General features: G+C 41.4%; 1 protein-coding gene across 1 annotated transcript in view; it reads left to right on the top strand.

Moving 5' to 3' along the window:
* Positions 1-21,614, top strand: part of LOC142183307 (hexokinase-1) — a 38,847-nt gene extending 17,233 nt beyond the window's left edge. Inside the window, exons 3-18 of the mRNA XM_075258339.1 lie at positions 1,417-1,565; positions 7,810-7,929; positions 8,312-8,407; positions 9,214-9,313; positions 9,390-9,573; positions 11,190-11,345; positions 11,696-11,929; positions 12,667-12,971; positions 13,577-13,725; positions 13,818-13,937; positions 15,768-15,863; positions 16,308-16,407; positions 17,374-17,557; positions 17,661-17,816; positions 18,686-18,919; positions 20,606-21,614. Of these exons, the coding sequence (XP_075114440.1) occupies positions 1,417-1,565; positions 7,810-7,929; positions 8,312-8,407; positions 9,214-9,313; positions 9,390-9,573; positions 11,190-11,345; positions 11,696-11,929; positions 12,667-12,971; positions 13,577-13,725; positions 13,818-13,937; positions 15,768-15,863; positions 16,308-16,407; positions 17,374-17,557; positions 17,661-17,816; positions 18,686-18,919; positions 20,606-20,750 (2,528 nt within the window). The 3' untranslated portion in view covers positions 20,751-21,614. The remainder of the gene's footprint in view (positions 1-1,416; positions 1,566-7,809; positions 7,930-8,311; positions 8,408-9,213; positions 9,314-9,389; positions 9,574-11,189; positions 11,346-11,695; positions 11,930-12,666; positions 12,972-13,576; positions 13,726-13,817; positions 13,938-15,767; positions 15,864-16,307; positions 16,408-17,373; positions 17,558-17,660; positions 17,817-18,685; positions 18,920-20,605) is intronic.
* The last annotated feature ends 2,174 nt before the right edge of the window (positions 21,615-23,788 follow it).

Genomic DNA, 23,788 nt, shown 5'->3' with positions numbered 1-23,788 from the left:
GTTCAGGTCCACTGGGGTACATGAACAATGAAGGGCCCGTCCACTAAAACAGCAGTTATCCATGGACCCCATAGACCATACTGAAACCAGCAGAGAGAAAAGTCCTCCATGCAGGACTTTTCTCTCCACTGTATGTTGGCAGAATCTGTGGAGGTACGGAGAGTCCGGCACAGAAGTGAACCTAGCCTTAACCTATGATCCTGGGCATATCTGTTTTTATTTGGTAGTGCACATCATTGTCCGTCAGCATAGGTTCTCTTACTGAGAGTTAGCTTGTATACATCAGCCTTAGAGGTGAACAAGTCATATCTTTAAACTTGCTATACCTCAACCGTGTAGTAATTTATAGGAGCTAGAATATATTTCTGCACAGTGATACAACACGTTTTAATGGTATGATATACCATAATAGCTTCAACTACCAATCTATAGTATTTCTTTACTTGCTTGCAGAGGTATAACTTGAAGCTTCAGGGCCTCAATGTGCAATCTGGAATGGGGCCCCCACTTACCATGGGCGAACTAGAATACTGGGGTCGTCTTATATTGTAGAGAGGACTTTGGACACCCCCAAAACTCCAGGGCTAGTAGTGATTGCGATCTCTGCCTATAGAAATTCCAAAAATTATGAAAATTCCAACATCCAATGACAAACATTCTTGAGGTAAAAATTAATTTTATAAAAGATATGGGATTAAAAGTTAACACAAGGTCACAATAGTCCAACACTTTTCAGGGCAAGCTGCCCCCTACTCATGCTAAGAATAAGGGGCAGCTTTCCCTGAAACGCATAAGCCTTTTGTAAGCTAAGCCTTCCCATGTGGAGCAGGGCCCTTACTCTTTGATAGGTTCATTTCCTTGTGCTGCGGAATAGATAGGTGCTATATAAATAAAATTATAATTATATAGAAAGACAGGCCAGTATCCCAGAAATGCTTCCGCCACAATATCCTTTATGCCTTTGCGTGCTTTAGAAATTTAGACTCCAGTTATGGTGTCTGTCATCAAATTCAATAGGAATTACGATATAAGCCAGCTGTCGGTAATGGGAAGGGTAGGTGAATAGTTATTTATAGGCGCATCATAATGTGCAGAATTCTCAGTTACTTACTAGTATATCCATATTATTACCTGACGTTTTCTACAGTTTGCATTACTTAATTATATTCTAGGCAACGCGAGATAAATTTCGCCACATTAACCACGCGCTAACCATTTTATGTACATTGTGAATTATCCAATGTTTAGTTCAAGTGCAGCCGTAGATCCAGTCAAGCCTGACAAAGGGACATCTGTTCTAGTGTTTACTCTGTACTACACATGCAATAAAATGTCTGTAATTCTAGTGAGCTTGCCTCCTGTCACCCGTTGCCATGATCAGATAAAGATATACACAATTCTTGTCTTGTCATACAGAAAAAGGAGACCTCATTGCACTGGATCTTGGTGGATCACATTTCCGTATTCTCCGTGTGAAGGTTTCACATGAAAAGAAACAGACAGTTCAGATGGAAAGTGAGATATATGACACACCTGAGGACATTATTCATGGCACTGGAACACGGGTAAGAATTATCAGAAGTTAAAAAAAATAAATAAAAGATGCAATCCAACAAGTCAGTTCCGAGCATGTATGTGTTTTCATTGAGAAGGGTGGAGTAATTCGCTACCAGACACCTCTGCAAAGAAAAGAGTTACGTACATTGATCGGCATGTTGGATTTCATTCCTGATGTCTGGAAGGTATACATAAGATAGTTGACAGATCCTGACAAAATGAGCAAATATGGCCAACTTTCCTCAAAAGTTTCTTACTTCACGTTCGTTTTTCAGCAGACAGAAGTCCGCTGTAGGCCACCACAAACTCTAGTTTTTGTGCCAAAATCAACCATTTTAATCAATTTTTAGTTTCATGAGCAGATAAAAAAGGGAATACATCTTAAGGCTGAGGCCCCACGTTGCGGAAATGCAGCTTTTTTTGTTGCAGATGTTGCCGCGTTTTTTTGAGCCAAAGCCAGTAGTGGATTGACCAATACATATAAGTACTTCTACATATTACCCATTACTTTTGTAGCCATTCTCAGATTGGGCTAAAAAAAACACAGTAAGGCCTGGTTCACATCTGCATTCGGTAATCTGTTCGGGGAGTCCGCATGGGGACCTCTCAAACAGACTACCGAACGTATTGACAAGCAGTGTGCAGTGAAGCACACGGACCCCATGAAGTACTTTTTTGTCTGCATGTTCCGTGCGGACACCACGCGGAAAGCACATGGACCCCATTATAGTCTATGGCAGTGATGGCGAACCTTTTTGAGACCGAGTGCCCAAAACCCAATAAATTATCGCGGAGTGCCAACACGGCAATTTAACCTTAATACTCTGTGGATCCACAATTGCGGACAATTATGGACCCACAATTTACAGTCGTGTAAATGGGGCTTTACAGAGATTGTACTGAAAGGTAAAGGTCTCTGCATTTTTTACTTTTGAACAATTAATGTTCACTATTTACATCGCACAGAATCTGTTTTATCGTGACCACGCAATGTTACAGCCTGAACTAATATAACGTCTGCTATAAAACAGTTACTGTGTGATATAAATAGTGAAGGGACCCCACCCAGTACAATCTGCCCAGCAGTGCCCCCCCCCCCACACACACACACAGTACAATCTGCCCAGCAGTGGCCAACCACACACAGTACAATCTGCCCCACAGTCCCTCCCCCCCCACACACACACAGTACCTTCTACCCTGCAATGGCCCACACACACAGTACAAGCTACCCCGCAGTGTCCCCCACACAGGTTTACACCTGTATACTCCACAGTAGACCCCCTCCCCACACACCATGAAATGGTCCACAGTAGCCCCCTCCAACACAACATGAAATGGTCCACAGTAGCCCCCTCCCACATAGCATCAAATAGTCCACAGTAGCCCCCTCCCACACAACATGAAATGGTCCACAGTAGCCCCCTCCCACACAGCATCAAATGGTCCACAGTAGCCCCCTTTCACACAGCATTAAATAGTCCACAGTACCCCATCCCACACAGCATTTAATGGTCCACAGTAGCCCCCTCCCACACTGCATCAAATGTTCCACAGTAGCCCCCTCCCACATAGCATCAAATGGTCCACAGTAGCCCCCTCCCACACAGCATCAAATGGTCCCCAGTAGCCCCCTCCAACACATCCTCAAATGTTCCACAGTAGCCCCCTCCCCAGGCAGTACACAAAGATAAATATACTTACCTGAAGAGCTGCCGGGCTTCCTCTCTTCTGTTCACTGCTCGCGCTGATAACTTACATCATCACATCCGTGCCGGTGCAGAGGTCAGAGACTGTAGTTAGTGCGGACCGCGCGGCCTACACTGACAGCTTTCAGCTGGATGTGCATTTGCACAACCAGCTGAAGGCAGCGATCGCTCACTGGTCTATGGGGTCCGTGTGCTTTCATAAACTCACCACTTGCTAATGCGTTCGGTAGTCCGTTCAGGGGTCCCCCGGATTACCGAACGCAGATGTGAACCAGGCCTCAATCTGCAACCAAAAGAGCTGCGTGTGGCCTCAGCCTAAAGCTATTCACAGTTCCCCTGTGCTAGAGCTGGAGATGTTATTCTGTTAGCCAGCATGTTCCTTTAGACCCAAGGGGCATAAGGTAAGCCAATAACAGCAATCTATTAATAAATTTCTCCTGCCATTTAGTTATGGGGCACTCAAACTAATGCTTCATAATTAATATATTTTATATTTTGCAATACTTGAGTCTGGCTACATAAGTTGTCATTCTCTGTTCACACTGCATTTGAATCTTCTGTTGAAGTATATGGCAGAAATATATATACCTCTAAGAGAAGGCTTTGGCATATGCTACCCATAAGACCCCCATGTGAAAAAATATCTAGTACACACCACACTTTTATTTACTTTATATTACTGCATTAAGTGCCATAGTTAACTATACTTTTCTATACTGTTAAACAAAAGACATGCTGACACATAGGCCCTATGTATAGGTTTGGTAAAAGAGCTGCATATGGCAAGTATAGTGCTATTATGTACATGCCCTTATATCTCTTCTGTGTGATCAGTAACTCACTTCTCTTCTATAGTCATTAGGTGAGTCTTTGGGCAGTTGTTAGACTTATCCATAACCTTTTACAATTTATTATACAAACAGTCCATTTGAGGGATATATACTGAAACCACTTAGGTGTGTTTGCTTACTACTCACTTTATTAGCTTGTCTGGGGAAGGAGGATGTCACATGGAAGCGGTAATGGATGTAACTGGAGGATAAATGAGCCATCCTGTTGGTATTCCAGATTAACGTTGGTTTAGTAAACTTCCACTACTCTACTATTCCTTCCACCCAGTGGTGTAACTACCGGGGTAGCAGCTGCCACAGGGCCCGGGACATTAGGGGCCCGGTGACAGCCGCTACCCCTGCATTTTTTTTTTCTTTTCTTAATAGGCCATTACCAGCTGGAGTTGCTCTATCCGTTAACGGGCCCTATTTACTTACCGATCCTGGCAGTGGCCGGGATCAGTAAGATACGCTGCAGGCTCCACAAACACTATTATTATACTCTTTTTAGACCCCCGAGTATAATAATCAGAGATCCAGGGGAGGTAAAGTAACATAAAAAAACATGTTACTTACTTTTCCATGACATCCGGTTCGGGTCTACTTCTGGACGCTCCCGGATGTCACATAACCCGTGATGCAGGTCCCGGGTCATGTGACATCCCGGATGTCAAAGAAGATGGCCGACACCACCGAAAACCGCAGCGGAGCGGGAGATAGGTAAGTAACAGTGTTTTTATGTTTGTATCTCCCCCTTGGGTCTCCGTTTATTATACTCTGGGGTCTGAAAAGACCCCAGAGTATAATAATTGTTCATGGGTGTCCACAGTGCGGCATAATACTGTGTGCAGGGGCCACAATGGGACATAATACTGTGTGCAGGGGCCACTATGGCTATGTGTGCAGGGGCCACTGTGGGGCATAATACTGTGTGAAGGGATGGGGCCACACGGTGGCTCAGTGGTTAGCACTGCAGCCTTGCAGCGCTGGAGTCCTGGTGTTCAAATCCCGCCAAGGGCATAAAACCATCTGCAAGGAGTTTGTATGTTCTCCCCGTGTTTGCATGGATTTCCATCCATATTCCAAAAAAGACATAATGATAGGGAAAAATGTACATTGTGAGCTCTATGTGGGGCTCACAATCTACATTTAAAAAAAAAAAAAAAAATACTGTGTGAAGGGGTCACTATGGGGCATAATAGTGTGTGCAGGGGCCACTATGGTTTATAATACTGTGTGTAGGGGCCACTATGGGGCATAAGAGTGTGTACAGAGGCCACTATGGGGCATAATACTGTGTGCAGGGGTCACTATGGGGCATAATACTGTGTGCAAGGGTCACTACGGGGCATAATAGTGTGTGCAGGGGCCACTATGGGGCATAATAGTGTGTACAGGGGCCACTATGGGGCATAATACGGTATGCAGAGGCTACTAAGGGGAATAATAGAGAGCACAGGAATGTGTGTGTGTGGGGGGGGGTGTCGGTCGGGGTCTTCGGCGGGCATCGGTTGGGGGGGGGGGGTTACGCCACTGATTCCACCCATTGTCTTGCCACAATTAGTTTTCTTGGTAGTATTTGCATTACAAGCATTAGCTTGTTCAGATGTAACTTGGCAATGAGAATGCTTGAATACGCTTGGGAGTGGCTTAAGGGTGACAGCTGCGAGTATGGCAACCACATACAGACAAAACCCAGCTCAACCATGGTGGCCAATGGATACACCATGTAACGGATAATATATTGTATTATCTGCAATATTGTGCAGCTGTTGGCCCATGAGTGGACAGGATTTTTGCTACATTCAGTTCCTGCACCCAGGGCCTCCATGGTTGCCATCATACTGGGTACTAATATACTTTAGTGTTATTAACTCCATCATTCAGATTGGCTATCCATCTATTAGAAGACTATAGAGAACCTTTTCTGACAGCCTGCAACTAGGGTTGCTGGATATCAACTTTCACTAGCTGCTGACTGAATACTAGTTCGGTCAATAGATATTTCTTCCAATCTGCCAATACACATGCATGTTCGGTTTAGAAGTATGTCCATGAGTGGGGATAGAGAAGTTAGCTAGGCACCTATGGTAGTGGCCTAAATCTCTATAAGACAAAAGGTTGAAGGTGTTGAAATTTGGCATGCAATACGCATTAAATGCTTGGCCGCACCTCGCCTGGTTACTTGAACCCTTTTAGTGGCTAGGCCCCATGGAAACTGCTCTACATACTACATTATGGCCTGCAGTTTTTTTACTATTCTTCAGACTACAGGCTGGCACCATTCTGTGGACAGTAGACCAGATGCTGCAAATGGTTTTGCTGGTAACATAAGAAAATTAAACATTGTGTTTAATTTCCGAAATACTGGCCATATCTACATGCAAGCACCATCCCTACATATAAGCCTCTTTAGGTTTACAAGACACATTATAGATCTTTATCATTTCATGGTTTTCATACCTGGTGACAGATGTTGTGACACGCTTGGTGTCAAGGGGCCTGAGATCTAAAGAACAATGAATATGTGGGTGGAGGGGTTATTTAGGAATATTTAAGAAACAATAGTAACCAGCTGAACATCACAATGAACCTTTGTGATAAATCCTTCCCTATTGTAGCCGGCATCTGCTACATTCATCCTGGAGAATAGCATGGCCATACATGGGAAATTTGGCCCAATCCATTGAGCCTTTCAATAGTTTTGTCTCTACTTCTAACATTGAGAAATTTCCCAACGTGCAAATGGCTTTACCATGAAATTATCTGTGTAGGGAGCAATATTTTTACCTGCATTGACCAATGTGAATATCACAATTGTAGAATTTATCAATAAAAACAATACGTGCTGTTTACGCATTCTGACCAATCATTATAGCTAAGACTTATTGCCTTTCCAGGTGACTTAACTGGAGCATCTTCCATGTTGTGGTCTTATTTAGCCCATCAACTTGGCAGTCATTCTTCCTATCCCATACATTCCCTACATTCAAAGAGCTCGTCCCATGAGCAACACTTATCCACATGATAGGTGACAATTGTCTCATCAATAATCCCACTAATTATGACAAAGGTCCCATGCCCACTGTCTCAATGGGTCGGCAGAACACATGAACCACCCCACCTCTTCCCTTAAAATAGAGGCGATGGGAACCTCATTGTCACAAGACACTAAGTGATCCAACATGTCCTACATAACTGTCCACCTTGGGACAGTCCCTACAGAGGTTTAGTAGGATAAGATTTACATTTTTCCCTAGAAGCAGAACCATCTCTGTCCATGATTTTTCTGTAGAATTTCACCTCATCCGCAGTTAAATTAATAGGATAAACTGCAATACCAGACACATATGTCCATGTAGAGATGCAGTGTCATTTCTGGAAGAAGGTGGGCTGGAGCAGGGAGAAACTTTTTCTAATACTGCAAAATCATGGATCAATATGTTCATAAGATAACACACAGGAAAACCAAACGTACTCCCCTCTTCTCGTTGAGTATACATGCGCTCACAAATGGAAGGAATACTTGTTGGTAAACAATCTGCCGTAGTTATGATGTAAATGTTACATGAATGGCGTATTATTGCCACCGACATGCCAAGATACAGTTTACTGGTTAGGGAGATTATTATATGTTGTTTTGAGATGGAATATTAATTTACTTTATTATTGCTACAGTAATGTAATATAATATATTTTCCTTATTCCATTAGCTTTTTGACCATGTTGCTGAATGTCTTGGAGATTTCATGGAGAAGAAGCAGATCAAAGACAAGAAGCTACCAGTTGGATTCACCTTTTCCTTCCCATGCAGCCAGTCAAAACTAGATGAGGTAACATAACCTAAATACCCTGCTAGAAAGCAAGACGGGTCAGAGGCAACGCCACATACATTTAGAGTCAACATCATGGCATACAGGACTTCTTCAAGTTGTAATTGCCCTACAATGAAGCATTGAAAAATGTATCCGTCAGTGCCTTGGACCGTTCTTACATATTGATATGGCTTCGCAGGTCTTACAGTTTCTTGCTATATTACCTGAAGGGCAATTTGTAGAGGACAGAAACTAAAATATTTTTGTTTTTCTAAATTAATGCATTTTTTTTATTTCTATTTGGTCTGGTCTTCAATGAAAATAATGGCGGGTATAGAGTAAAAGAAGTCCTACAATATATTTTTACAACATTTTACTTATTTCAGTATTGTTTCCATAGGGTATTTTGCTGACATGGACCAAGAGATTCAAGGCTAGTGGTGTTGAGGGGATGGATGTGGTGAAACTGCTGAACAAGGCCATCAAGAAACGAGGGGTAAGACCATGTTTCTGAGCAAAAGTTGTAAGTATTCTACACAAAAAGCAAATAACCTTATGTATACTGTAACAAATATATCATTGGTGGCATATCTACATTTCCTTGCATTAGATTTCTGGAGTGATTGGATATATAAGTCACAGATGACTAACGTTTAATACATTAGGTAACATATCTGCATTTGTAGATGGTACTAACAAATAAATGGTCCGGGAATAAAAGATACATGAATGATTTTGTTTTATAGGTCTGTGTAGTTATTAATGTGACCATCCCATTAATAATAAAAATTTCCAGCCTCTCCTACTATTTCATGCATATTGCATTTTGGTAGCATCAGTGGGTCATGAACCTACTATACTACCAAACTGGTTTGATTTTGGGGTACCTCTAAGCAGCCTCTTTGGTGTTCACCCTTTAACCACTGTGCAGGAATGTGGAGTTCTCATTGTAAAAATTTGGTAGGTTAGGACAAGGAGGGATTGGCTGGGGACACAGTTACTTGTGCGTGCTGACCCTTTAAGAGACAGAACACTTAAGTAGGCACTCTGTGGGCAGCACTGACTCCAGAGGGTGAAATGGAGGACTCCAGATGGGAGCAGGGAAGGGCAAGGTGCCAGGACAGTGGGATCAGACGTCAGCAGGACAGGACGCTGGTAGCAGCGAACTGCTGGCATTACAGGTTGTGCTAAGGCTAGGGATTGGAATAAAAGATTCAGAAAGATTAAAATGGAGGTGACTAGAAGAGAATTGGAGGTTTATGAGTAATAAGTGATTTTCTTATGTGCATACTTGTTCCCTAGGACTATGAAGCTGACATTATGGCTGTTGTAAATGATACTGTTGGGACTATGATGACCTGTGGGTTTGACGATCAACGCTGTGAAGTCGGCATAATCATTGGTAATTGGCATTTGTGTATAACCATTCTAGCCATGCATAACACAACAATTGGCAATAATGTGACTTATCTTCTAAGGTACCGGAACTAATGCTTGCTACATGGAGGAGCTGAGACACATTGATTTAGTAGAAGGAGATGAGGGGAGAATGTGCATTAATACTGAATGGGGTGCTTTTGGAGATGATGGATCTTTGGAAGACATTCGGACGGAATTTGATAGAGAGATTGACAGAGGTTCCCTGAATCCAGGAAAACAGCTGTAAGTAATGTCACATATTAAGAATAGTTTGCACTAGCTAAAAATTCACTTTTAATTTTTCTGTATGTAGAATAAACTACATTCATTTTGACGGTCTACTATAACCATTGTCACAACTACTAGCCAGTTAACTCAGTGTTGGACTATCTCTGAACAATGATAATGGGACATGGATCATCGCACATGATTTATCCAAGTGCCCTTAAAATAGGTAATCAGAATGGCATGGGTCCAACCATGAGCACCTCCGCAGATCAACTGTTTCCTAGAGAGCGCAGCCTCTGACATGGTGTTACGGTTCTGTCTATATGTATAAAAATAATAATTTTTAACGTCAACAGAACCGCTAGACTGCAAGACACTGCAGTGAGGGCCACAAGCCCCTAAGGGCAGGCGTGTGCCAGAACAAAAAACCAGTATGTCGGTACAGCACTAGTGTGAACAGGGAGCAACACACGTTCACCAGTTAACTTCACTGGGTGAAAGTGTTTGTGCAGCTCCTAATGTGAATGGACTGCAACAAGGCTTTCTCCAGTTGACTTCACTGGGCAAATGGGTTTGTGCAGCTTCAATGTGAACAGGCTGCAATGAGGATTTACGCCAGTTGACTTCACTGGGTAAGTGTGTTTGTGCAGCTTCAATGTGAACAGGCTGCAATGAGGATTTACACCAGTTGACTTCACTGGGTGAATGTGTTTGTGCAGCTTCAATGTGAACAGGCTGCAACAACCGTACACCAGTAAACTTACTGGAGAACTGCACCTGAGTGTAGGCTGCAGCATAGGCTGCCAAGGGTTAAACGTCACCCCTGGTCAGCAACACAAATGGCTCCACAACAGCTTTGGAGCTACAATATTTTGGACAGTGCAATAGGCTTTACAGATTCCCACTGGCAGAGCCAACGAATCCTAACTAGAACCCCTGAGCTGACAACCTGCCTTTCACAGGAACCTAGCCCTGACCTGTCTCAAAATTTTAGTCAAAGTGTGAGCACCCGGCGGGCGTCAGCTCACACCATATAAAGGCAAGTCCCCGCCCACAGGGGCGGTGGCCACAACTTCACCGGACATGCTCAGTATGGGCCGAATGGGACTTAGCCTCTGAGCGCCTCCAAAAGGTCTGAGCATGCTCAGTAGGGGGAGAATGGGACTTAGCCTCTGAACGTCTCCAAAAAGTCTGAGCATGCTCAGTAGGGGGAGAATGGGACTTAGCCTCTACACACCTCACAGTCCGACACTGAGGGCGAGAGCTGGATTGACCTGCAGGTGGCGCTGTGCGCCGGAATGAAAACCTGTGGGACCCCATCCTAACACATGGTTTACAACATTTAAGTACTCAGAACTGCTGCTACTAACAGTGCAGTGAGTGAGCAGCACTTACAGATTGTCAGGAGCTGCATGGTCTGGTACAGGTGACCTGTAGAGGTTCTGACTGTTGGACCCCTTCCAATCAAAAAGTTTTTTTTTTAAATTATATAATATGGACATGTGTGTTAAATGTATCAAGTGATTGTCAGTGGTGAAGTTTTATGGAGGAGCACTGAATGCCACATTGCCATCTCTAGGAGTCACATTTTTTGGAGTGTCAGTTTGATCAACGTTATTTCATCTGTACAGGTTTGAAAAGATGGTCAGTGGAATGTACATGGGAGAACTTGTTAGACTTATCTTGGTGAAGATGGCCAAAGAAGGGTTACTTTTTGAAGGAAGAATCACCCCAGAGCTGTTAACCAGAGGAAAATTTGAAACCAAACATGTATCTGCCATAGAAAAGTAAGTTTACAAAATATTGCGCTCACACCCTTGTAAATTACACTGCAATGCCCAAAAATAGAAATATCCTCTGTTCAAGTTAAGATATTCGTAAGTGGAGCAAAATGGTAGAAACAAGAGTTGAAAACTGAATGCTCCTAGGACACACCTAAGTATTTTGGTATACAAAAAGTAGGTTTACATGTAAAGTTATGACACCCACCCTAGATCTGAACAGGACTGTTCAGAACGATTACAAAGGTTTTTATACAAAGTTCATGACCGATGCACCAAATCTCAAAAGTGTTATCTCTAGAAAGAGGAATATAAGGAAGGAAATTTCTCAAAAAATGACATTTATTTCTTTTCAGGAACAAAGAAGGTTTAAGCAAAGCCAAAGACATACTGACTAGGTTGGGGGTGGAACCCTCCCATGAAGATTGTATAGCTGTCCAACATGTCTGCACAATTGTTTCCTTCCGGTCTGCTAACCTGATAGCTGCTACACTGGGTGGGATCCTAACTCGTCTTCGAGACAACAAAGGTGTTCCCAGACTGCGTACCACAGTAGGGATTGATGGATCTCTGTACAAGATGCATCCACAGTAAGTATACTTAAAAGGTGTTGACCAGACTTTAGATATTGATGTCCCACCTTTAGGATAGGTCATAGATATCAGATCTGTGGGTGTCCGACTCTGAGCAAACCAAAGAGTCAACTAATACACACTATGTAGTGGCTGTACTGCAACTTTATGCTCACAAAAGTGAAAAAAGCGCAAAACCTTGAAATACAAATGTTAAGCTTACAGACTGTACAGACTCTTATTTTTTGACCCTTTACTGAATATTGATACCATATTTGATATGTGCCAAGCCTGTGAAACAGACCAGGTTACTGAATCCTTAAATATTACATATAAGGTTCTATCGGTCACTGAACTTAGCTCTTCAGAACCCGGGGGTGTATTTCTAAGGCATCAGTTTACTTCCTGTTAAATGTAACAGGCGACGTTTTATGGAGAATTTACAGTATCTCTAATCATGTCTTAGGTCATTAGATTTTCTTTTGTTAATACAGTGGAGAAGGCAGCATTTAATAGACTGGCCTTTTCCTCATCCTCTTCCACCATTACACCCAAATTATTTCTCAGAGGACCAACATTTTTGAGGTTAAGTTCCTTATTGTATTATATAGCTGAAAATGATTATTTTTTCTTTTAACATTGGCAAATTACTCAATATAAAATAGTAAAATCCATACAAAAGAGTGAAACTCACTACTAACAAATAATGGAATTATTTGAAATAATTACTGAAATGTTCTGCATGTTTTGTGCAGATATGCCAGGCGCTTACATAAAACAGTAAGACGATTGGTCCCAGACTCAGATGTGCGGTTTCTGTTGTCCGAGAGTGGCAGCGGTAAGGGAGCAGCTATGGTGACTGCAGTGGCCTACCGTTTGGCTGAACAGAGAAGACAGATGGATGAGACACTTGAGGAGTTCACCCTCACTCATGAGCAGTTGTTAGAGGTGAAGAGAAGGATGCGAATTGAGATGGAGAATGGACTGAAGAAGAAGACTCATGAGATTGCGAAAGTTAAAATGTTGCCAACATTTGTCCGCAGCACACCAGATGGCACGGGTAATGTTCACTATCTAAATAGAACGTACTTAGGGGGAAGCATGATACCAGTTTTAAAGACCTACTGGCAGAATATGCATGCATCTTTATCCTTGATGTGAAGTAGTCGTCTGGTCCTAAACATCAAATTCCATATTTATAATCACAGAAAACCCATCTAAAATAGTGCTAATAATGGATGCTGTTTTCTGTAGTACTTGCGTGACAATTTTATGCATATGTTGCATGTCTAGCATAGGTCTATCCCATATTGCTGGTATCTAAAACTGTATTTTATACACATTAATCACCAATATTCTTATGCTTTCATTATTGTAACTAGATTCTAGAACATCTGTATACATGCAGAGATTTATAACTATGTCAAAAACAAAATTAGACCCCTCTCCCATTACTAGAGCCACAAGCTGCACATCAGAGTACCATAGACATTACGGGGGAACAATAAAAACCCTTAGATTTCATCTTTTCTTTACATATTAAAGATCTTCTGCTCCCCACCACTACAAAGTAAAACATGACTTGACTATTTACTTGCATTATGAGGATTTATAATGCATAGTTATACAACACAGTGTTATATCTTATTTCTTTAACTTTTCTAGAAAATGGTGATTTTCTGGCTCTGGACCTTGGAGGAACAAACTTTAGAGTTTTACTTGTCAAAATCCGCAGTGGCAAAAGAAGAACAGTGGAAATGCATAATAAAATATATGCCATTCCTACAGATGTCATGCAAGGGACTGGGGATGAAGTAAGTCATATATGCATTAGTCTTAAAAGTTGAAATCACAGATGATCCCATGTTTGGTTTTTCTGATGAATCTCATTATTCTTTTGTTTCAGCTATTTGATCACATTGTTCACTGCATCTCTGATTTCTTGGATTACATGGGAATTAAAGGGGCGCGACTTCCTCTGGGTTTCACCTTCTCTTTTCCCTGCAAGCAAACCAGTTTGGATGCTGTAAGTCACATGGGTAATAATAGGGATTGCGGACTTTAAAAGGCCAAGGAATATATGTACTGCATGTGGTTAGTACTATTCTGTATATGAGTGTCCACTCAGTACAAGGGTCACATGAAAATGTTGTGTCCTATATGTTCTGAAACACAGACAGTGACACTTACCTGCCACTTGGAGAGTTAGGGGGGCGTTCATACTAGCGTTGGTGTCCGACAGCTAGTGTCCGATGCTAATGTCCGCACAAAATCTTGAGCGGACATTAGCATCGGATACTAGCTGTGTCCGTACATTTTGCATTGATTTAATGGGACATCATGTGCGTTCTTTTACAGTCCGTGTCTGTCCTTAAGTATCCGTTCACAAAGATGTCTGATTTTTCAAGCGGACAACAAAACCCTACATGTAGGTTTTTGCTGTCCGCTTGAAAAATCGGACATGCTCCTACCCAATGTACACCAAATACAGATAGATGGCCACTGTGTAGGAACAGTTGGGGGCCCCTATGTTTCCGATATTTCAGCACCACTTCTGTGTAATTTGACATTGGAAAAATATGCAAATCTGTCTTCCATGATGTAATTAGGAAGATTGTGCCTCAGTCATGCAGCCCAATAGAGGGCGCTCCCTTTAACATCATGCCCGACCTTCCCAGAGGCCTTTGCTGCAATGCAATGATGTGGGATTTTACCAAGTACAGTCTCTCAGCCGAGGACAGCTGTTTCAATCTGATTGGATCTCTTCAGCCCGGCACAGAGAAGACTGACTTAGCAGAGGTGAGAGGCTTCTAGACAGGGTTAAGGGGATATTGTCACTCCTTAGGGAGAGACCACCATTTAGGTGTGTGGAGTCTTATTAAGCCATTTTGCGCTCCACTGTGCAAAGGAACATGGCAAGAATATGCAAATCTGTCTTCCATGATGTAATTAGGAAGACAGTGCCTCAGTCATGCAGTCCAATAGAGGGTGCTGGAAGACAGATTTGCATATTCTTTGCATATTCTTCCCATGTTCCTTTGCACAGTGGAGCAGAAAATGGCCTAATAAGAGTCCACATACCTAAATGGTGGTCTCTCCCTAAGGAGTGACAATATCCCCTTAACCCTGTCTAGAAGCCTCTCACATCACAATATCCCCTTAACCTTGTGTAATTTGAGTAATCTATCAGTAGTAGTGTTGAGCGAATAGTAGATACAAATACCTCGCTCCCATAGAAATGTGTGTTAACGGCCGGCAAATCTTCACAGCGCTTAACCCCTTGGTGTTCGTCCACTTCCACGCATTCCTATGAGAGCAAGGTATTCAACGAATAGTTTTGAATACTATTCGCTAATTTCTAATCAGTAATTATTACCTATAAAGACATTAGCTTAGGCACTTACCCACAATCTAATAGGCAGACAGCTAAGGTTATAGGCCCCCCCTGACTTACTGTGCCCCTCTGCAGCTTCATGATATAATAATTGGAATGCAAGATCTAATTCACAATTACATGGACAACTCTTCTAGGATTATATCCACACGTTATAACTCTTCAGTACTCAGACATTGACTTGTGCTATACAATACTGCTTGTGTAACCAGAGTTCAGCCTCCACAATAAGGAAAAGGATTCAGGGTTCAGAATTTGGTCCAAAATGATCTAGGGGGTTATTTTTTTCTGTTGACTATAGATCTTCTTGGTGAATAAAGTCTGAGTCCTCTACCTTTACCCTACTGTGGGTGATAGCCTCTTGCTACTGCAGCTAACATGTTTGGCCTTGACTCTACCACACATCTGCCATGGTCACAGGTATGCTGGTGGCTATATATAAGAATTCTTTTGTATATACAGGGTATCCTGCTAACATGGACCAAAGGTTTTAAAGCAACTGACTGCGAGGGTGAAGATGTGGTTAACCTGCTAAGGGAAGGAATCAAGAGGAGAGAGGTTTGTAGGACACAGAAACCCTCCAATATGTCTTGTTTTACACTGTCTAGTATATAATTTATAGTGGCATTATTCAGTATATAAAATATAATCTCAGTTCTTACAGGGTTTTACCATGAAGGCAGTATAATTGGTGGGATTAAGTATCCATAATCCTAGGATACTATTAGCAGTTTTGTATCAGCTATAAAATTTGCTGACATATATAAGGGATTGACTTGATAAATCTCACTCTAATTTATTGCACAAATTGTGACTATATTATAATGAGTATATAGCCTAAGTTCAGGTGGCGGTATTTTTACCTGTATGGTATTACCAGGGAGTTAGACCATCAGATGCACTGCTTAGTGCTAGTCGGATGATAAGTGCAAGCTTTGACTTCCAGACATTACAGAAGAGGACTTAGATGGATTAGTAATATGTCATTGTCTTCTAAAACAGGAATTTGACCTTGATGTAGTTGCCATAGTCAATGACACTGTTGGGACAATGATGACTTGTGCATATGAAGATCCAAACTGTGAAATTGGGCTTATTGTGGGTAAGTATACATCAGCCATCTTGTTGAGCTTTAAAATATATATATATATATATATATATATATATATATATATATATATATATGAGACTGCCAGGTAGAAACTTTTTCCCAAACCAACAATAGAGTCTTCTACAGGAATTTAACCAGAGATGAAATTTAGCTTATGGTCCCAAATAGATAACGCATGCAGAGAAATTCAGCTTGTGTTTATGCAAATTAGTCAGAAATGTACCTAGGGCAATCACAAGCTTGAAAGGGTGGACTGTGCAATTGCTACAGTAAGCTGCAACTTCAGCAGGGGTGTAACTTAAAGGGGAGCAGAGGGTCACACCCTGGCTCAGGAGCCATAAGGCTAGTTCATACTATACTATACCTCTTCATCTTTCCACACCCGACTTCTCGCATGGATTGCCAAGTGGAGCATTGGAATGACACGGCTTTCCATTGCTGATAGATGGATGGGCATAATCAGTGGTTTTGAGCCATGAGCCGTGGATTCTGTGGCAGGATGGTTATTTTCCCTGCAATCTCTGCTTACCATGGAATACAGTGGGAGACGGAATCAGTGTAGAATATGCCGCTGATTTGGTGGTAGAATCAGCCTCAAAATCAGTAGCAGATTCTGCTATGGGCATGGTACAGATTTTGTGTTTGAGTACAAGAGCTTCATATTATGCCACTGAACTCCAGCCATAATAGATCATCATCAGGCTCTACCTGTTTCACAGCTGTATATAGGAAGAGACCTGTCAGCCAAATGGAGTAGGGATGGGGAGGCGCATATGTTTTCTTTGATAGTCTGCAGTTTTTCAGAATAAAGAAAATCTCTTTGTAATGAACCTGATGGACCCTGAAAGAGAGGACAGGTTCCCTTTAAGATACTTGTTGCATTTTGACTATTGGCCATGACCATGATATATCCTACATAACCCAACTATACACTGAACATCTCTTCTTATGTGTCAGGTACCGGCAGTAATGCATGTTACATGGAAGAGACAAAGAACATAGAAATGGTAGATGGAGAAGAAGGGAGAATGTGTGTCAACATGGAATGGGGAGCATTCGGTGACAATGGATGTCTGGATGATATCCGAACAAAATATGACAAAGCTGTTGATGAACTGTCCCTAAATTCAGGAAAGCAAAGGTATATAGTTCAGATATCAGACAAGCCAAACCATTAACATATATACAGTTTATCTGGATCTCATATTTTGTTTTCTTTTTTGACGTTATTATCTTGTTTCTAGATATGAGAAAATGATTAGTGGAATGTACTTAGGAGAAATTGTAAGAAATATTCTCATTGACTTCACAAAGCGAGGATTTCTGTTTCGTGGGCAGATTTCTGAGGCATTGAAAACTACAAGCATCTTTGAAACCAAATTCCTTTCACAGATTGAGAGGTAGGTAATGGGTACATTAGAGCATATTCACATGTTCGTTCTGTCTGGGAGCCATGGTCTCTGTGCAAGCCATATTTTCCAGACTAACCAATGGCCTTGTGAATGGTACTCAAGATATTATAGTCAGGTACAATGCAGGAATCTCCAGATCGCTTCTGCACTGAACTAACAGAACTTACTGCATAGTAATCTGCATTGATGCAGTGAGTTACATTCACAAGGTCATGGTGAGCCTGAGACATATAGCTTGTACATGAACCAGACAGAACAGAGTTGTGTGAATAAACCCTTAAAAAAAATGTGCTATGCTGATCACATTATACACTAGTATATGTTCTGAGTTTTCACGGGGATTAGTCTGGGGCTACATAGTGATGCACGATATGCAACATGTCACTGTGACGCGTCATGTTCAGTGTAGCATTGGTTCATGACACAATGCTACACTGAACCTAATGATGATCAGTGGTGTTGGGATGTGACCTGCAGCCTTATGTGCTAGTGGATTTTTGCTCTCAAGTTGTGTGTGACTTGATCATAGACCATAATGTGCAACTTGTGACAGCTTTATAAAAATAAAAAAGTTGTGCAACATCAAGCCGTACATGTCTTTGGCCATGTGACTTGTCTGAGACTTTGTGACACATAAAAGTTTGGTTTTAACCCCAACATTAGAAATCTGCATGAAAACAACAAAGCTCCAACTGCAAGAAAATATATTAAGGAATGTATTCTGATTAATTTCCTATCTATTTAGAGTAACAGACAAATTAATGTTGTGAGTGGAAATTCACATAACTAAACACATAATACTCTCACTTCTTAGATAAGAAATATGGAGATGCTAAGTCATATTTCTTTTCCTACAGTGACAGGCTAGCCTTGCTGCAAGTGCGATCAATCCTTCAGCAGCTGGGTCTGAACAGTACTTGTGATGACAGTATAATCGTCAAAGAAGTGTGTGGCGTTGTATCAAGAAGAGCAGCACAGCTGTGCGGGGCCGGAATGGCAGCTGTGGTGGATAAGATACGGGAAAACAGAGGCCTAGACCATTTGGAGGTCACAGTTGGTGTTGATGGAACTCTGTATAAATTACATCCACAGTGAGTATTTTTGACAAAGTATTGTAGATTTTATTTCATGTATTCATGTTAACGTGTTTGGATTAAACCTTCCATAGTTTTGAACAATTACACGACTGAAAGAAGGAAGGGAAAATAAGACCTTGGGTTCATGTAGGGCAAAGATGGGCGTACACTTTAGATAGCCGTCCTCTGTATTCTCATTCAGCCAACAGATATTCCCTAGGACGTGTCAGTGTCTGAAAAGTGACAATTAAAAAAGTCTGAAAAGGAATGAGTCAGTTATTTTTAGTTTAATAATAAAAAGAGAAGGGGAACAGTAGAACAGATCAGCCTGACAAGTCTATTCAGGCCTGTAGCTGTTAGGGGTGCAGAGGTAGCAGTCACATCTGGACCCTGCTGCATGGGGGACTACCCAGTCCATGTTTCAAAATAGGCCGAGGGAAATAACCATACTTCTATACTTCTTTAAGACAAAGGTTTGTCATGTTGAAATTTAACCCAACCCATCAGGGAACACCACTATGTACATTGAATGGATCACTGGTTCTGCCAATATCAGAAAGTTTAGCAGTCATTTATCTATGTCCATGGCCATTTTAAGAAGCATTACAGTAAGATTTCTACCCCCCGCCCATTTGACAATGAGCCTTTGTGTAATGTTATGATGTTATTCAATAACTTCACAATAGAGATGAGCAAGTAGTACTCGATCGAGTAGGTATTCGATCGAATACTACGGTATTCTAAATACTTGTACTTGATCTAGTACCACTCGCTATTTGAAGGTCAGATTCGATACAGAACCAGCGTTCATTGGCAGAATGCTATATAGTATATAGCATTCGGCCAATCAACACTGGTTCTTCTCTTACCCTTAGAAGTCTTCTCCGCGCCACATCCCAGCGTCATCTTCCAGCTTTGAATTCACTCTGCTTAGGCATCGGCCCTAGGCAAAGCCGACTGCGCATGCCCACGCTACAAGAAAATGGCCGCTTGCATGCGCAGTCAGCTCTGCCTAGGCCCGATGCCTAAGCAGAGTGAATTCAAAGCCGGAAGACGACGTGGGGACGCTGGCGGGGAGAAGAATCCAGCCCGACCCTCACTCGTGGACTTGGTAAGTACAATTTGATCGAATGTTGTCTACCCTGAAACGAGCATTTTTCCCCCATAGACTATAATAGGATTCTATATTTGATTCGAGTAGTCGAATATTGAGGACTACTCGAATTGAATATTCGAATATCGAATAGTAAACTGTTCGCTCATCTCTACTTCACAATAATCCTTTTAGCAAGTTATGTGCTCCCCTCCAAAGCACACATCTCTGCTGATGCATGCAATGTTTGCCGTATGAACAGGAGGTCAAACTCACAATGCAAATCTAGTCAGCCTCTTTCGAACTCTAGACTTGCACTAAGAATTTCACATACTACTGTTTCTATAGGAAATACCGGCCCAGATTTACCAATACATTGACAGTGTAAACTTAGGCAGCCTAAAAATTACCAGATGTTTTCCCTGTGGCTAATGCTGGGTGGTAAATATAACTTCATAATAAAGACAAGGTATAATATAAAAAGCTTTGATATTTATATGACTTATGTACACCACCTTTGGGCACAATAGGAAAGACATTCATTTATTTATTTTTTTAGCACTTGTAACTTAAGTAAATGATAAAACATTTTTTCCCTTTACTTGCAGCTTCTCCAGAATAATGCACCAGACTGTAGCTGATCTTGCTCCAAAATGTAACGTGTCCTTCCTCCTCTCAGAAGATGGCAGTGGGAAGGGGGCAGCACTGATCACCGCTGTTGGATGTAGACTCCGAGAATCTGAACAAAATTAAAGATGGGATCCTTATTGCTTGTGTTTCCTGCCTTTCCAGCACTTTCATTTCAAGCAGTAACTGTAATAAGGCTGGAACCTTCCAGCTCTACTGTCCATAGGAATCTAGTCATGGGGAGATAGGAGGCCACCATAGGAAGAATATTATCTCTAGCATTGGCTGTTACCGGACTCCTGTCTGCATCCCCCCCAACTAACATAACCTATGTTTAGGCCATGTATGTCTGTTTATAATTTATTCTGTTATTTTATACTTTATTTATCCGTTTGTTATGATATCCATACACTTGCCCAATTCCTTTCCATTATCTTTACAGTTCCTAAAACTGGATCCCACCAACCATACATGAAAGCAACTTTGGGTTACTTTGTTCCATTCTCTACTACATATTACCACTGGTGGCAATATACACATAGATGTAGTGCTGGGCACAAAGGGCAGTGTCAGTTTCAGAAGTCTAAGAGTTAATAGAATATACCCAACAGCACAGGACATACTGGGTTCACCTGGTGCCAGTGACATTTCTCATTGCTTGTATGAATAGTGTTGTGTTACTAGTATGTATCAATTCCACATGTATGTTTTGTTCAAATTGTCAGGCAACATTCAACCTGTACTTGCTCATGGGTGGCACTTTTGTAGCTGCTATACTGAACGGCCCCCAAGAACCGAGAGGTTGTACACTTTTCTATGAATATTTTGTTGCAATGTGATTGGATGTGTTAAAGGTGTGAATTTCTGTTTTTACTGTCTGTGTTATGAAAAATAAAATGCCTGACAGATTATGTTTAGGTCAGAGAATCACATATGCCACCTTAGATCGCTAATGTTATTTATCCACCTAATAAAAGTTTTCCAATGTGAGTCTTGTGGTCAAGAGTGTTGACTGTACTTGTGCATGGTAACACAATGCGCATGTCCGAACGGCCATTTTGTTTAGTTCTCTGGAGAACTGAGCATACGGCTTAGTACTCTGTACTGCTTAGTATGCTCAGTTCTCCAAACTGACCGTTCAGACATGCACAGTACCGCATATCCGACCGGCCATTTTTGTGTAGATCTCTGGAGAACTGAGATTTGAACTCAAACAGCGCGGCACAATATCCGGGGAGGAGGAGGACAGATGGAGCAGAAACAGTGGAGGGGCAGTATTAAAGGGATGACGCAGGGGATGCTCGTAGGCCCTGGGGAACGCATAAAGAATAGCATAAATAAATAAATAAAGCGTGTTAAAAAGAAACGGTGGGGACTACATAAAAAGTAAGGGTAGTAGTAGAATAGCCTTATTAGAGGCTATTCAGACTTGTGTTTAGCTCAAAACCACTTTTCCCAATGATAGACTCCCTTTAATGCTGGAACTGATCCAAAAAGAAAACAAACACTGTGTGCTCCACGGTTAAATGGCGGTATTTTATACTACTTGGAGTGGTGCTAAGCATTATACGTGGCCATGTTAGTGTAAGCTTATGTACAGAACCTTCTTGTTTAGCTGTCGCTTCCAGAGAGAGGGTAGAATTTTGCAGATGATTTTTGCATACACGACATGTTTCAGCTCTTGCTGTCCCTACTGTGTGAGCTGATTGTACTTGGACAAATAAAATGAGTGACGTGGGAAGCGCTACCTGTACCTATTTTATGTTTCTACATACATTGATTCTCCTCCACAATTCCTATATTACCTCATGGTTGTTCTTTGTGATATATCACTTTGGATTTCATATTTGTGGCTTAACAAAAACAGCACTTATTGAAGCAGATCTGCAAGAGAAACAGGTGGTCTGTTGAGAACGGGACATGTTGAAAGATATTCATACATGTAAAAGCAAAGTCAGCTGAATCTGTTGAGTTTTGTAGGACTGTGTGTCCTATTGTGTATATGGGGGTCTCCTGTGGCAGACAATGCTTTGTTCTCATAGGAGAAAATCTTCTACGAAGAAGTGTCTTAACAGCAGCTTATTCCACTCTCACCATTAAGAACACATGCACACTCATATGAGCCCAGAATGCATGTTGGGATAGGGTTTGGGAGGAATCACTATTGTCCAGCTAAGCCAGTTATTGATCTTATGAAAATAAGCGGAATTGCAAAGCAAAAACCATTACTAACAAGTCAAACGCTACCTAAAATATCTACAATTGGCAAATTTCAAATAGAGAAGTCTACAGATGGCTGTTCTAATGGAAAAATATGTTTGTTTTTTTCATATCCCCAGAACTTTAAAGTCAGCTCGCTCTACACGTCTTGTTACTATGGCAACAAGCTCGGATTCCCATCTACACACCTACACATTTGCTTTATATTGGGTAGCAATATGTAATACATTCTAAATATCTCGTCTCTGGGTTTTCTCAGAAAAATTCTATTTATAGACGAAAATTAGCCGTTTTTTATGGATTAGGGTTTAAAAAAAAACAAAAACAGCGAACAGTATCTGAATCAGTAATCTCATTTTTGTACTGTTAATTTAGCTAATCTATAGAAATTAACAAATCACCAGTGTTTATTAAATTAGCAATATATAAAATATGGTTTTATGACTGATCATGGGGCGAAAGCAGAGTAGGAAAGGCGTAGACGTAGTTATTAGCAGGATCAGCCTGTCTCACCAATTCCATAGAGTGACCTTGTTTGTATGTTGGCAGAATTATTGAGCACCATATGGGCTCACTTGAATATCTTTATGCCTAATTCACCAAATAAAGTAGATAAACCCTAAGCTATACTAGTACAGCATAGCTCGCCCAGACTCTAGGACTTCAATAAAACTTAGTATAATTGCCAATTAAACTATGGTTACATGGTATAGGAACATATACTGTACAATACAAAGTGTTCCGCTGAAATAACTCTATATGGGGGGAATTATTGATGATTGTTAATCTTAGTTATGTCGCAGGCCCTTCAAGGATTTTTGCAAATGTCTCCTATAGAACACCTATCACTCATTCAATGGAAAATAAGTCGTACAATAAGTTTATAGAAACTGTGAAGAGCCACAGGTATACAATAATACTATCAATCTGTGATAAGAACGTGG

This window comes from Leptodactylus fuscus, chromosome 10 (assembly GCF_031893055.1).
Source record: "Leptodactylus fuscus isolate aLepFus1 chromosome 10, aLepFus1.hap2, whole genome shotgun sequence".
NCBI classification, from domain to species: Eukaryota; Metazoa; Chordata; class Amphibia; order Anura; family Leptodactylidae; genus Leptodactylus; species Leptodactylus fuscus.
Note: the sequence above shows the minus strand (reverse complement) of the source record. Positions and strands in the feature narration are given on the sequence as shown.